Source organism: Dryobates pubescens, chromosome 10 (assembly GCF_014839835.1).
Source record: "Dryobates pubescens isolate bDryPub1 chromosome 10, bDryPub1.pri, whole genome shotgun sequence".
NCBI lineage: Eukaryota > Metazoa > Chordata > Aves > Piciformes > Picidae > Dryobates > Dryobates pubescens.
The window spans coordinates 6,740,561-6,752,993 of NC_071621.1; the positions used below are offsets into that span (position 1 = coordinate 6,740,561).

The following is a 12,433-nucleotide window of genomic DNA, read 5'->3' on the forward strand; positions in this document are numbered from 1 at the left end:
TGCAGCCCAGCATGTGACTGGCTTTCTGGGCTACAAGTGCACATTGCTGGCTTGTATTCAAGTTTATCCTCCACTAACACACCCAAGTCCTTCTCCACAGCACTGCTCTCAATTCGCTCATCACCCAGCCTGTATCTGGGCTTGGGATAAACAGATAATCAGAGCCATTGGCAATCAAAGAGTTGCCCAAGTGACTGCAAAAAAGCCTCTGCCAAACACTGTGTTTACAATTCTGTTAGGAGTTCAGAGAGCAGGGGAAAATCAGGACAAAAACTTGAAGAAATCCTTCAGCTCTTTGCAATGGCTAACACAACAAAACCTTAGAAGACAAAAGGTTGTGATTAGCTGCAGCACAGGGAACCTCACAGCCTCTTCCCCCTTTCGGTATAGTGGCTGCTGCAAGACCACTGGTGTACAGCACCCTTCTTGAGTCCTTGCACTCCACTGGCCCAAAGGGCTAAAAGTCTTTCCCTGCTGCAAGCATCCATTCCAGTGCTGAACTGAGACACAGGCAGACAGCTGCAGTTCTGCCAAACTTCTCTCTTGTGCCCATAAGACAACCCCCAGGCTACACCGGCTGCCCACAACATTCACATGTTTCCCTCCAAATCCCCAGCTGGTTTGGGAACAGTAATCTCTCTAATAACCTTGACTGGAAAAGGACAAGAAACAAGGGACACTCCAGTGAAAAGCCCTAGACTGATCAGTGATCAGACACAGTCTGAGTCCTTGGATTCAAAGAGCACAATGCAAACACCATTTTTGAAGGAGACATTCCCTGCAGGCCATGCAGCAGTGCCATCTCTGCAATGTGTGAGTAACATGAGGCAACTGCAGCAAATGGCTCTCAAGAAGCTTCACAGTATAGGGAAAAAGGAAAGTGGATCACATCCCAGTGTTCAATGTAAGCTAAGGATGTCTACATTCTATAGCAAGAACTGCCTTAAAAATATAGGTCAAGCTGAAGAAGACTACAACTGCATCTGGAAAGGGAAGTGTAGAAAAGCCCTTTTCTCAAACTGAAAAGGGCCACAAAAGTGCTTTGCTGCTAGACAGGTGCTCATGAGACCCTGAACTCACAGTCACCCACCTCAGCTACAGGTGTCCTCAGAACTAGAAAACCTGAGCCAGTATTACCTGGTCTGCATCAACCACATCAACATCGACATCTTCAGCTGTATCTTCTGCTCGACCCAACTCTGAGATAGCTTCTGTCTTAATCCTGTCTTTACTAGGGAAAAAATAAAACAGAACAAAAGCTAAGTCTTGAGAAAGTTCACCACAGCACACATTGCACAAGTGTGCTTAAGGCAGAGTAGTTCAGATACTAAGATCTGCTGCTGAGATGTCTAAGGCAGCCCAAAGTTTCTGGCCTAGTGTTTTCCAGGTATGAGAGAGGAATACCAGTAAGACAGTACAGAAACAAAACACTCACATGAACACTGCTACCTTCATATTTCATGCATTTTTGTTCTGTTTCACTTGAATTCACCAGGTCCATTCAATGAATGACCCAAAACCTGGAAAAGCATGCATCTTCCTGGGATCTGTTTCATCTTCTAACCTACCTGTGTGGGAGCACCTAACATCTCAATAAATGAACTGTATTACAGGAAAATGTCCCAAACAAGCACTCTGAGTGCTTCACTGAGCCCAAAAGTAGATTCCGGACTCTGTATTGCTGCAGTGCCTCTCTCACATCCAAGCTCTGTGGGGTTTCACTAAGGCATGTGTGCATGCTGCACACATTCACGCACCTCTCTAAAAGAAAGTGACCACAGCAGTTAGTAACAGATCTGCAGAGACAAGAAGTCTCTTTCATTTCCAGAGATGAAAAAAACCCACCCAACGTTCAGCAAACAGCCAGGAAGTAACCAGCACCACAGTCCTATGAGCAGGCCCAGAGACAAGAAGTAGGACAGGGAATCTCCCTCCTTCCTTGTCATCTTCTCTGCACACTCAATAACAGTCCGGGGAGGCACAGATGCCCTCTGACAGCAGGGGACAATCAGGCTAAAGCAGCAAATGTAGATATTGGATTGAGGAAACAAACAGAAACCAAAAGAATCAACTTGCCCTTGGGACATATCCCATAAGAAAGTCAGGAGGGGCACACACACCCTTTCCCATGGAAGTATTACCAAAAAAGACAATCACAGGTGGGTAGAGAGATCCCAGATTTCAATACCAGGACAAGTGAAGGTGCTTGTAAGACATGACTCTCTCACCGGCAGCTTCTCTGCAGCCCTCCTGGCAAATGCTTCTGCAAGTGCACCTCTCGAGATTTCAGCCTCTTTCTGCTTCTCCCTGCTGCAGAGGCAAGCTGGGAAGCATGCTGCAGGCCCAGGGCTTCACCCACCGCTTCAGTCTGGCTGGTTTCAGGCAGAGACCCTGTAACAGACAATGAACAGATTGTTCTTTAGCCTCAACCTCAGAGGCCTTGAGATGGACATTTCCAGCGTCTTCCAGACGGCAGTGAAGCAATGAGGCCAAGCTCAGAGGGAGACTTGGAACAAAGCATTCATTTATTGAAGGAGACAGCTAAAAGCCACATGAAAGAAAATCCATTCAATTTGCCCACTGGTCATTTCCACACTCTAGATTTGTGATCCTGGCCCCAGTCCATATGTGCTATCAGTACTGCAGAGTCTATAACCCTCAAGAAAGGAGGGCCTTTGGGACTCAAAGGAACAAATGTTCTGAAGGCAAGTCACTGGGAAGAAAATTCCTGAGAAAGGATCAGAAAGAAACTACAGGATGCTCTGGAAAAACTCCCTTTCCTCCACATACAACTGTGCATCTCCACAGCACTTAGCATTTTCACTGGGCATTGCTTTCATAATGGCTTTACTACATTCAACTAAAGGCCATCACATCCATGCAGTGAATACTGCACTACAGATTGAAATCTGTCAAAGCTGCTAAAGCCCAGATGCAGGCCACCTAACCACAAGTATAATCCTACAGTCTGCCTAGAAATTCAACACAGAGAAAGAAGCCAGAAGATGATTTGGCCCAGATCATCTAGAATGAAGATCATCTGGAATGAAGATCTGAATCAACTTCTGTAAATACCTCTCCTTTCTCAATTATCTGAAGAGCCTAAAGAAACAACGCTCTTAACAGTTAAAAGCAAGGAACCAGGTCTCAGTGGCACAGACAAATGCCACAAAGCAGAACTCAAGGTTTTCTCAAAGTCTCCAGACCAACCTTCACAGGAGCACAGAATGTTAGGGGATGGAAGGCACCTCAAAAGATCATCTAGACCACCCCCCTTGCCAGAGCAGGATTACCTATACCAGATCACACAGATGGATCTTGAATGTCTCCAGAGAGGGATACTCCACAGCCCCCCCGGGCAGCCTGTTCCAGTGTTCTGTCACCCTTACAGTGCAATTTTTTTCCCTCACATTTCCATGGAACTTCTATGCCTCAGCTTCCACCCACTGCCCCTTGTCCTGTCACTGGGCATCAGTGAGAAGAGCCTGGCTCCATCCTCTTGGCACTCACCCCTTACATATTTATAAACATCAATGAGGTCACTCCTCAGTCTCCTTCTCTCCAAACTAGAGACCCAGCTCCCTCGGCCTCTCCTCATAAGGAGTAACTGCTATTGAGTGAAGAGATCTTTAACAACAACTAAGCTGAAGGCAAAAACCCCAGTTCCAACTGGAATGTCCACAGAACCCAGCAGACCGTGGTACTGCTAATGCTAAGCATGAGTTGCATTTTAGCCGAGACAAAGCAAATACAAATGATCCAAAAGATGGGAGTTTTCATACCGTTAGATAACTTCCTTTTAAAAGAAGACGCCTTAGATGTGCCCATGGGGCACTCCCCTGAACTGCTGAGGACAGAGCTCTCCTCATCTTCATTAATCAATAAAGAGTTTCTGTACGAGATCAGTGGCTGCCATTCATCGCCGCTGCAAGGCAGTGGTTCTGTTATGTACCTCTTTAAGTAAGCGTACCTGCAGAAAAGCAAAAGAAAGCATAAGAAAACTCAGTGGCTTTCTCCTCAGCATCTCGGGCAGGTGCTGCTGGAAAGGCATTTTCCCTTTATTCTCCACAGGTGCAGACAGAACTGTCAAAAAACCAGTAATTCTCAGACATATCTGACACCTCTGAAACAGCTGAATATTTAAAATGCAAATGGCTTCAAAGCCAGAAGTGTGCCTGAATTTGAGCATTAGGAACAACCCCAATCCACAGGCATCATGGAATTACATCAATCTCTAGAATTAATTTCCTGTGCAGGAAAAGTCACTGCCAATTGCTGCTGTCAAGAGCAGTCTGAACAGAGCAGACCTCCAAAAGGCTGCACCCATTTTTCCTGGTGGCCCTCTTCTGCCTCGTGGACTGCAATGTAAAGGAGATCCCAGGCAAGAGATGCTCCTTGTGACTCGGCAGTAGAGCAGGTTAGGTATTGACACCTTGAGTGCCTGTTTTGTGAAAATTAAACCCAAGAACAACCAATAAACCCCTGCTCTGTAATATCATCTCAAACTCAATCCAGTTCTCTCAGGCTCCAAATAAAATGTCAGGTGTCTGCAAGAAGCAGTTAACAGCCCTGCAGTTATGACAGCACACAGGGTGTGGGAAACATCCGTTCAGATCTCTGTTCTGCCCGATTTAATCACAGTCTCACAGTCTCACAGTATAACTAAGGTTGGAAGAGACCCCAAGGATCATCAAGTCCAACCTGTCCCAACAGACCTCACGACTAGACCATGGCACCAAGTGCCACGTCCAATCTCCCCTTGAACACCTCCAGGGACGGTGACTCCACCACCTCCCTGGGCAGCACATTCCAATGACGAACGACTCGCTCAGTGAAGAACTTTCTCCTCACCTCGAGTCTAAACCTCCCCTGGCACAGCTTGAGACTGTGTCCCCTTGTCCAAACACTTGACATTGGGCTTCCCTGAATCCCAGGTGACACTGTCACCTTTTCTGGAGCTAAGAGGTCTCCTTCAAATAGCATTTTTGAAAACCAGGCCATTTATGGCAAAATCTTTCTGATCCATTCCTACTTCATACGAAAAGAAAACCAGAATCTGACTCAAGATTAGAAATTGGATATTCACTACATTTCAGCTACAGCTCATCGCTTTAAAATCAAGCCCAGTGTTGTTAAAACAGACCCCACCTCAGTAAATACCAGAAGTGACAGTTTTAACGCCAGCTGCTACAGTTATTACTCCTTCTTTGATTAGGAGCGGGGCCTGGAAAATATCAGGCATTTCATTCACTTTTCACAACAAGAACACTGGTGCTTGGTGCTAGGAGGAGGTATAGGTAATCACCAACTGTGAAACAATTAGGAGTCCTGGACTCTGGGGGCCCCTGGGATCAAGAAACCCTGGCAATGGAATTCGCTGGTTTCAAACAAGCATGCATTGTAACTACTGGTTTAGCGCCCAATCCAACTGCTATCAAGGTCGATGGAAAGACTCCTACTGATTCAGGAATCAGGCCCTTCATACTGCTTGTTATTCAATCATTCATTTCTTGTGTGCATTTTGCAGCACAGAGCAATTGACAAGTCAGGTATTTTACTGCTGCAGCCTGGGCAATTACAGGGGAGAAGGTTAAAATCCATATACTTTGATGGTGTTGAAATATACTCCTTTCTAACAAATGCCCATATTCTGTATCTCATCTGTTACAGGTACATTCACATATGTTAACATACAGACATGGACATCAATCCTATGATTAATAAAAATGAAAATAACCAGATGTTTATTTCTAAAAGTTCATGTTGACCTAAAACATTCCATCCAGTAATTTATGATGGAGTTAAACCTAAATATTTCTAAGAGGAAATATAATCTCCAGCCCCTGCAAAGCATTTTAGGCCTCCCAGAATAGAAACTGTTACTCTAGAAACACAGTCTGGATGCAGTTGTGGATAAAACTGCAATTTCCCCCCCCTTGTGTATTTGTATTGTTTCCCATTTGTTCCTAGCAGCAGTAGGAAGGTCCAAAGCAGTGAGAACTGAAGTCAAAGTGCATTCCCTGATAGGCACTCTACTTCCCACAAAAGTTTTCAATCAATAGACCTACCTGAATGTATGTAATATGTTCAGGAATATACTTCTGGAAGATATCCTCTGGTCAAGAAATTAAATAAGAATCAAAACCAGAGGCTAAGGCACCTTCCCTGTGCAGACAGGCAAAGAGCTGGGGTTGTTCAGCCTGGAGAAGAGAAAGCTCCAAGGAGACCTTATAGCGGCTTTCCAGTATTTAAAGGCGTCCTGCTGGAAAGATGGGGAGGGACCCTTTATCAGGGAACAAGGTGATAGGACAAGGGGCCATGGTTTTTAACTGAAAGAGGGTAGATTTATACTAGGTATTAGGAAGAAGTTCTTTGCTGTGAGGGTGGTGAGAAAATGGAACCGGCTGTCCAGAGAGGCTGTGGATGCTACCTCCCTGGAAGCGTTCACTGACAGGGTGGATGGGGTTTTGAGCAACCTGGTCTAGTGGACGGTGTCTCTGCCCACAGCAGGGGGGTGGAACTAGATGATATTTAAGGTCCCTTCTAACCCAAGCCCTTCAGTGATTCTATGAAAGAATCAGAAAGGGAGTTATCACTACCCATAGATTACCCACTTTGGATTTACCAGGGGTTGCAATCAATGTAAGTCAAATATTTTTCCTCTGTATTTTGCATTTGGGGTTTGAATTTATTTTTTACCATACATTATCTGAGTAGCTGGCAATCATTCATAAATGGTGTTGGTCATGTAAAGTAACAGGGAAGCAGACATTTGACCACTCTCTACCCTTATTACATAAAAACTGGCCGATGATCCCATGAAAGTTAACCTCCATTTAACACAAACTGACACAGGAGCAAACACATCACACAGGGCTCAGCAAGATGTGATGGCTTGATTTTTATTTTCTTTTTTTTCCCCATTTCTGACGACTTTGGAAAAGAAGTGGAACTCATAAGGTACAGGACTGATTTGCTCAGAAATTGAAAGCGGCAGATGTGTCAACATTTCATCTTACATTCCCACGTCTTCAAACACGCTCTCAGGAAAAGGGAAATGCCCGTTGTATGTTTTGCAATAGTTTTTACAGTATCTGTAAATAGAAGACTGAAGGGCAGAGAAACAGATCCAAAATCAGCAGCACTAACTAGGGAAGTAATGGCAGAGGTCACATAGAGAGAAGAACATTGTTTCTTTCTCAAAGATGATTGGAGTTGAGGCAGCTGAAGAAAGGGTGAAGAGACATGATCAAACACCTCCGTGTTCAGATGCATAATGCCCCACGATGCCAAAATAAGGCTATCCTTCTTGTATTATTAAATGCAAATACTTACACCACTATAAAATACAGGCCCAACTGGATCAGGGCATATTCCTCTGTAAACAGGAAATGCTTTAATTGAAATATCCACATTATGAATAATGTAATCTTTCTTTCTCTTCCAAATATAGTCCATGGAATATATTACTCACTCAATTACTCATGCAATTGAGTCCTGAAGCTGTGGAATTAGATCACTACAAAATAATGATCCAGACACCATCTCTTCCTTGATCTTTTCTACTTTACTTTTCTAGTCAGGAAATTATTCTTGATGCTCCACTAGCCAGTCAAGTTGCAAATCTCCTCCACCAAATTAACACCTTTTTTCATTGAGAAGAATTGCCATACATGGCCAAAAGTAGGTCTGAAAAAGACCCAGAATGCATGCTGCACATGCAATCTGAAATAAGTACTACGACAAAATTCAGCAAGTGTCTCTCGAAATAACAGCCTCAGGGGCAGACTGACTTCAAAGGTTCTCCAAAAGCCCTTGAGCAGCTTCTGCAACACGGAAGGTCGAGTGTCCCATGTATCAGGATACATAAAACCCAAACTGGGCACAAGAAGAACTCAACTTACACTAGTCTTTTGTCTGGCTTTAGCAGCTTGTTGGAAAATTCACTGATGATTAACAGAAAGCTCAAGTTAGGAGGCAAGCATTTTCCATCTCCTCCAGCAGCTCCTTGAAAAGCAAATTCAATCCCTTCCCTATTGGAAGAAACAAACAACAAAACAAACAAACAAAACCCAGAATAGTAGAGCAGACAACTAAAAAAAGCAGTGACCATGGATAAAGTGATGTTACATGGCACATACTTGTGTATCATGGCTACAGATTCTCTAGATTTCACTTGGTCCCAGCCAAACGTTAGTGAAAAGCGACGAGCAAGTTCCTTCATATTCATGAAGGAAGCTGAGGAGAAGTCCACTCCGTTACTGCTGTCTTGGCCTTCTGCATGTGTCTGAAACAGCTAGAAAAGATGTCTCAGATAAGCAACCATATGTAATCCTACAGAAAACAGAGCACCAGGACAAAGGCACATGCACAGCAAGCAAACAAGAGGACACAGTCTCAAGCTGTGCAAGGGGAAGCTTAGGCTTAGAGAAAAATTTCTTCACAGAAGGAGTGATTGCCCACCGGAATGGGCTGCCCAGGAAGGTGGTGGGGTCCACGTCCCTGGAAGTGTTTAAGAAAAGACTGAATGAGGCACGTAGTACCATTAGTTGATTAGCTAGGTTTGGGTGATCGGTTGGACTTGATGATCTTGGAGGTCTCTTCCAACCTGGGTGATCAGACTGTCTAGAACAGTTAGCCTACAGAGACAAAAGCTTTACAAAAGAGCAGGTAAATCGTGTGCTTCAGAAGCAAATGACTCAAGGAACAACAAGAAACTGACATAGAATAGAATAGAATAGAATAGAATAGAATAGAATAGAATAGAATAGAATAGACCAGGTTGGAAGAGACCTTCGAGATCATCGTGTCCAACCCATCATCCAACCCACCTAATCAACTAAACCATGGCACCAAGCACCCTATCAAGTCTCCTCCTAAACACCTCCAATGATGGTGACTCCACCACCTCCCTGGGCAGCCCATTCCAATGGGCAATCACTCTCTCTGTGTAAAACTTCTTCCTAACCTCCAGCCTAAACCTCCCCTGGTGCAGCTTGAGATTGTGTCCTCTTGTTCTGGTGCTGGCTGCCTGGGAGAAGAGACCTGGCTACAACCTCTTTTCAGGTAGTTGTAGAGAGCAAGAAGGTCTCCCCTGAGCCTCCTCTTCTCCAGGCTAAGCAACCCCAGCTCCCTCAGCCTCTCCTCACAGGGCTTGTGTTCCAAACCCCTCATCAACTTTGTTGCCCTTCCCTGGACATGTTCCAGCAAGTCAACATCCTTCCTAAACTGAGGGGCCCAGTACTCAAGATGTGGCCTAACCAGTGCATAAAGGACACTGTTGTGCTTAACAAGGTAGACATAATTTTTTTTTTTTAATTAAAAGATGATGTGCATAAACAGAGAACTGTTTATGCAAAACTGAAGATGATCCCATCTCCTTTTGGGACTTCTGAATCAAGCCCCAGAGACTTAACTTGCCTGAAAGGCTTTCAGAGTACCAGAACGCAGATATAAAGCAGCAAGTCTGGCAGATACATTAATCTCTGAGAGTAAGACTGGGTGAAAGGCCTGTCTGGAGCCCAGTTAACGATGCTTGTGGCTTTTCTCCCTAACAGAACATGGAAGTAGCATGTTCTCTTCAACCTGTTAACTTTCAAGGTCAAGCAAAGGCCAAAAAGGGCCTGTTGTCTATGTGATACCTAAACACAAAGTCCCGACTATGTCAGCAGAATATATGTAGCCAAATGCTACTTAGCCTCATCTAAGCTCACATTTCAGGGGCTAGTGCACAGATCTAAGCCCCTGGCAATGTGTGTGAAATAAGCAAAGCTCATGTATCAGTATCCCCTGGGAGGAGCCTGCTCTGTGGCTTACAGCAGGACTCCAAGCCAGAAGCAACTCTGGTCAGGGGCAGAGCTGGCAAAAGCAGCTGCTAAAATAGCTAACTGGCCTCAACAGTCAGCAGCTGCAAGCCCCAGCAACTGAGTGCCTTCAGAAGAGCTGTGACCCACTTTCTCCCAGGAAAAAAAAAAAAAGAGAGAGAAAAAAAATTTACAATACTGGGGATTGGAGCTGGCCAGCCACAGATACGTTTCTGGTTCCTCAAATTCAATAGGAATTGAGGTAGTCTGTAAAAGACCAAAAAATATCTTTAACCTCTGTTAAGGTTATGAGGTACCTACCATGCCCCAAGAAAGCCTCTATAATCTCACATCAGTCCCAAGGCACTGTGCCTTTGAAAATTAAGAGCAAGACCAAAAACTGTGCACCACATTGCATCCTAAAACAGAAGCAATGACTTGAAAGGAGTTGCAATTCTGACATGCAAACCCCACAGACACATGGGAAGGGCAGGTAAGGAAGCTATTTTTTCAGCTAATTTTTTTAATTCACTTGAATAATTATGGCAAGGCAGGTAAAAAACTCCAATATGAGCCCCTACCCTCTTGCTTTGATCTTGAAACTTACCTGCTGCAGACAGAGAATCAGTGTCTTGGCACTCTGGATTTTATTATTTTGCCTTGTCTTGCTTAATGTTTCTTTAATGATGTCTCCAAAATCATTGTAGGTCTGTTAACAGTAACAAATGAAAAGCATCATTCCCCTTCTTTAGTACTGGGAGTACGCAAAACATGGCTGTGTTCATGTCACACAAGAAGTTCACAAAACACAGTCAACATTAGAACACCCAAGACAGAAGTTGAAAACTGGACCTTTTACCTTCTTTCACATGTAAAGCCATGACACACTCTTTAATGTGAGGTTTAAAGTTACACTGAAATTGTGAAGTATTACTACAAGAGAACAAAGCCTCCCCAGGAGAGAAACAATTTTGTTTATTTAACCAGTGTTTGCCTGAGGCCCAATTAAGTAACAAACAAGATCCATATTCAAGTATTTCCAAAGTCCTCTTAGTTGACTCAAGGAAACTGCCCACTCTGTGCTGTTCTCAACCCTCCTGAAACCCACTTCAAAGTGGCTGAAGCTCTACCAGTTGTCTAAACACCAGGAGGCATGTGAAATCTAGGCCATCTGCTTGCTTATGGACTGTGAGCTGTATGAAACAAGCTGACTGCTTCCATGCAAGGATTTCTATAGTTAAAACACTCTCCAAGCCATAAACTGCTTCTCTGTAACAGCCCCTAAGGAGAAGGTGAGGAGCAGATGCTCATACAGACATACCCTGTACTCAATTTTCAGTTAGTCTGGCTTCAGTGAGGTACCTTTGCAGTGCAATGAGCCCTTTCCTGATTATACAAGGATGCTGAACCGTAAACCTATCAACCCCACATCTTTCACAAAAACTCATGTCACTTTCAAAAACTCAAAATGCAAAGCAAACTTATCTGAAACACTACCTTCATGTAATACTTGTAGATCTCAGCAGCTGCAGCCATCTCCACCACATTGTACACGATTAACTTGCAATATGCTGCAAGCAGGCTCCGCTTTTTGTGCAAGTCGTCAAGTCTGCAGCTTTCATCCTTTCTCTCCTCCTCTTCTGTCAGGTCTAGGGAAACAAAAGCATTGAAGTTTTGTTCTACTACTTTATTCAAGATGTCTCAATTTTAATGACCAGCTTTCATATATCCAAATAGCACAGACTCAGCTGCTCAGTCAACATGCTAAGCAACAGATGCTAGCACTCATTCCTGTGTATATTAGGGGGAAAAAGGGTTATTTCCACTTCAAAGATTGCAGCTGATAAGAGTGAAAACAAGTTATGTCCACAGTCTTCTATTCTGATGTTTGTGGGGCTTTTTCATTTCCACCAGTCAGAATCTCCTTGTACAACACTGATCACAGCTACAGAATAGAATCAAAAAGAACCCAACGGTGTAGAAGAAAAGGCACAAAAGCACCAAGTGGAAGGGAACAGACCAAACTGCACCACTTAAGGGGACACAGTCTCAAGCTGTGCCAGGGGAGGTTTAGACTCGAGGTGAGGAAAAGGTTCTTCACTGAGTGAGTCATTCGTCATTGGGATGTGCTGCCCAGGGAGGTGGTGGAGTCACCGTCCCTGGAGGTGTTCAAGGGGAGATTGGACGTGGCACTTGGTGCCATGGTCTAGTCGTGAGGTCTGTTGGGACAGGTTGGACTTGATGATCCTTGGGGTCTCTTCCAACCTTGGTTATACTGTGATACTGTGTGATACTTTTTCCCCCTAGAGTAACAGAGATGTAGAAGACCAGCACATAATTTGTCAGAAACCCTACAAAAGTCATCATACACAGTCAAGATGTGAAGAATTCAGATTAAACTCTCCAAGTGGTTATCAACAACAGTGAAGGAAATGCTATTTCATATCATTAAGAGCATATAAAGACTCTGTGACGTGGGTTAATTACGAGCTAGGTAACTTTGTGTGACCGTTTGAGGCTGTGCCTTTAAGAAAAGGGACAGTACTGGGACACTGGCTGAATGTTTTCGGTACTAGAACAAAAACCCTCTGATATTCTAAACGAATTTCATTGGTGGATGGGCAAAATGC

The 12,433-nt window shown here is 44.1% G+C and overlaps 1 protein-coding gene across 1 annotated transcript in view; it reads right to left on the reverse strand.

Moving 5' to 3' along the window:
- LOC104302139 (cohesin subunit SA-2) overlaps nucleotides 1-12,433 on the reverse strand; it is a 79,541-nt gene that overhangs the window by 2,117 nt on the left and 64,991 nt on the right. The window contains exons 26-32 of the mRNA XM_054164528.1: nucleotides 11,301-11,452; nucleotides 10,411-10,512; nucleotides 8,142-8,296; nucleotides 7,905-8,033; nucleotides 3,783-3,970; nucleotides 2,229-2,391; nucleotides 1,138-1,231 (exon numbers count right to left, since the gene is read on the reverse strand). Of these exons, the coding sequence (XP_054020503.1) occupies nucleotides 1,138-1,231; nucleotides 2,229-2,391; nucleotides 3,783-3,970; nucleotides 7,905-8,033; nucleotides 8,142-8,296; nucleotides 10,411-10,512; nucleotides 11,301-11,452 (983 nt within the window). The remainder of the gene's footprint in view (nucleotides 1-1,137; nucleotides 1,232-2,228; nucleotides 2,392-3,782; nucleotides 3,971-7,904; nucleotides 8,034-8,141; nucleotides 8,297-10,410; nucleotides 10,513-11,300; nucleotides 11,453-12,433) is intronic.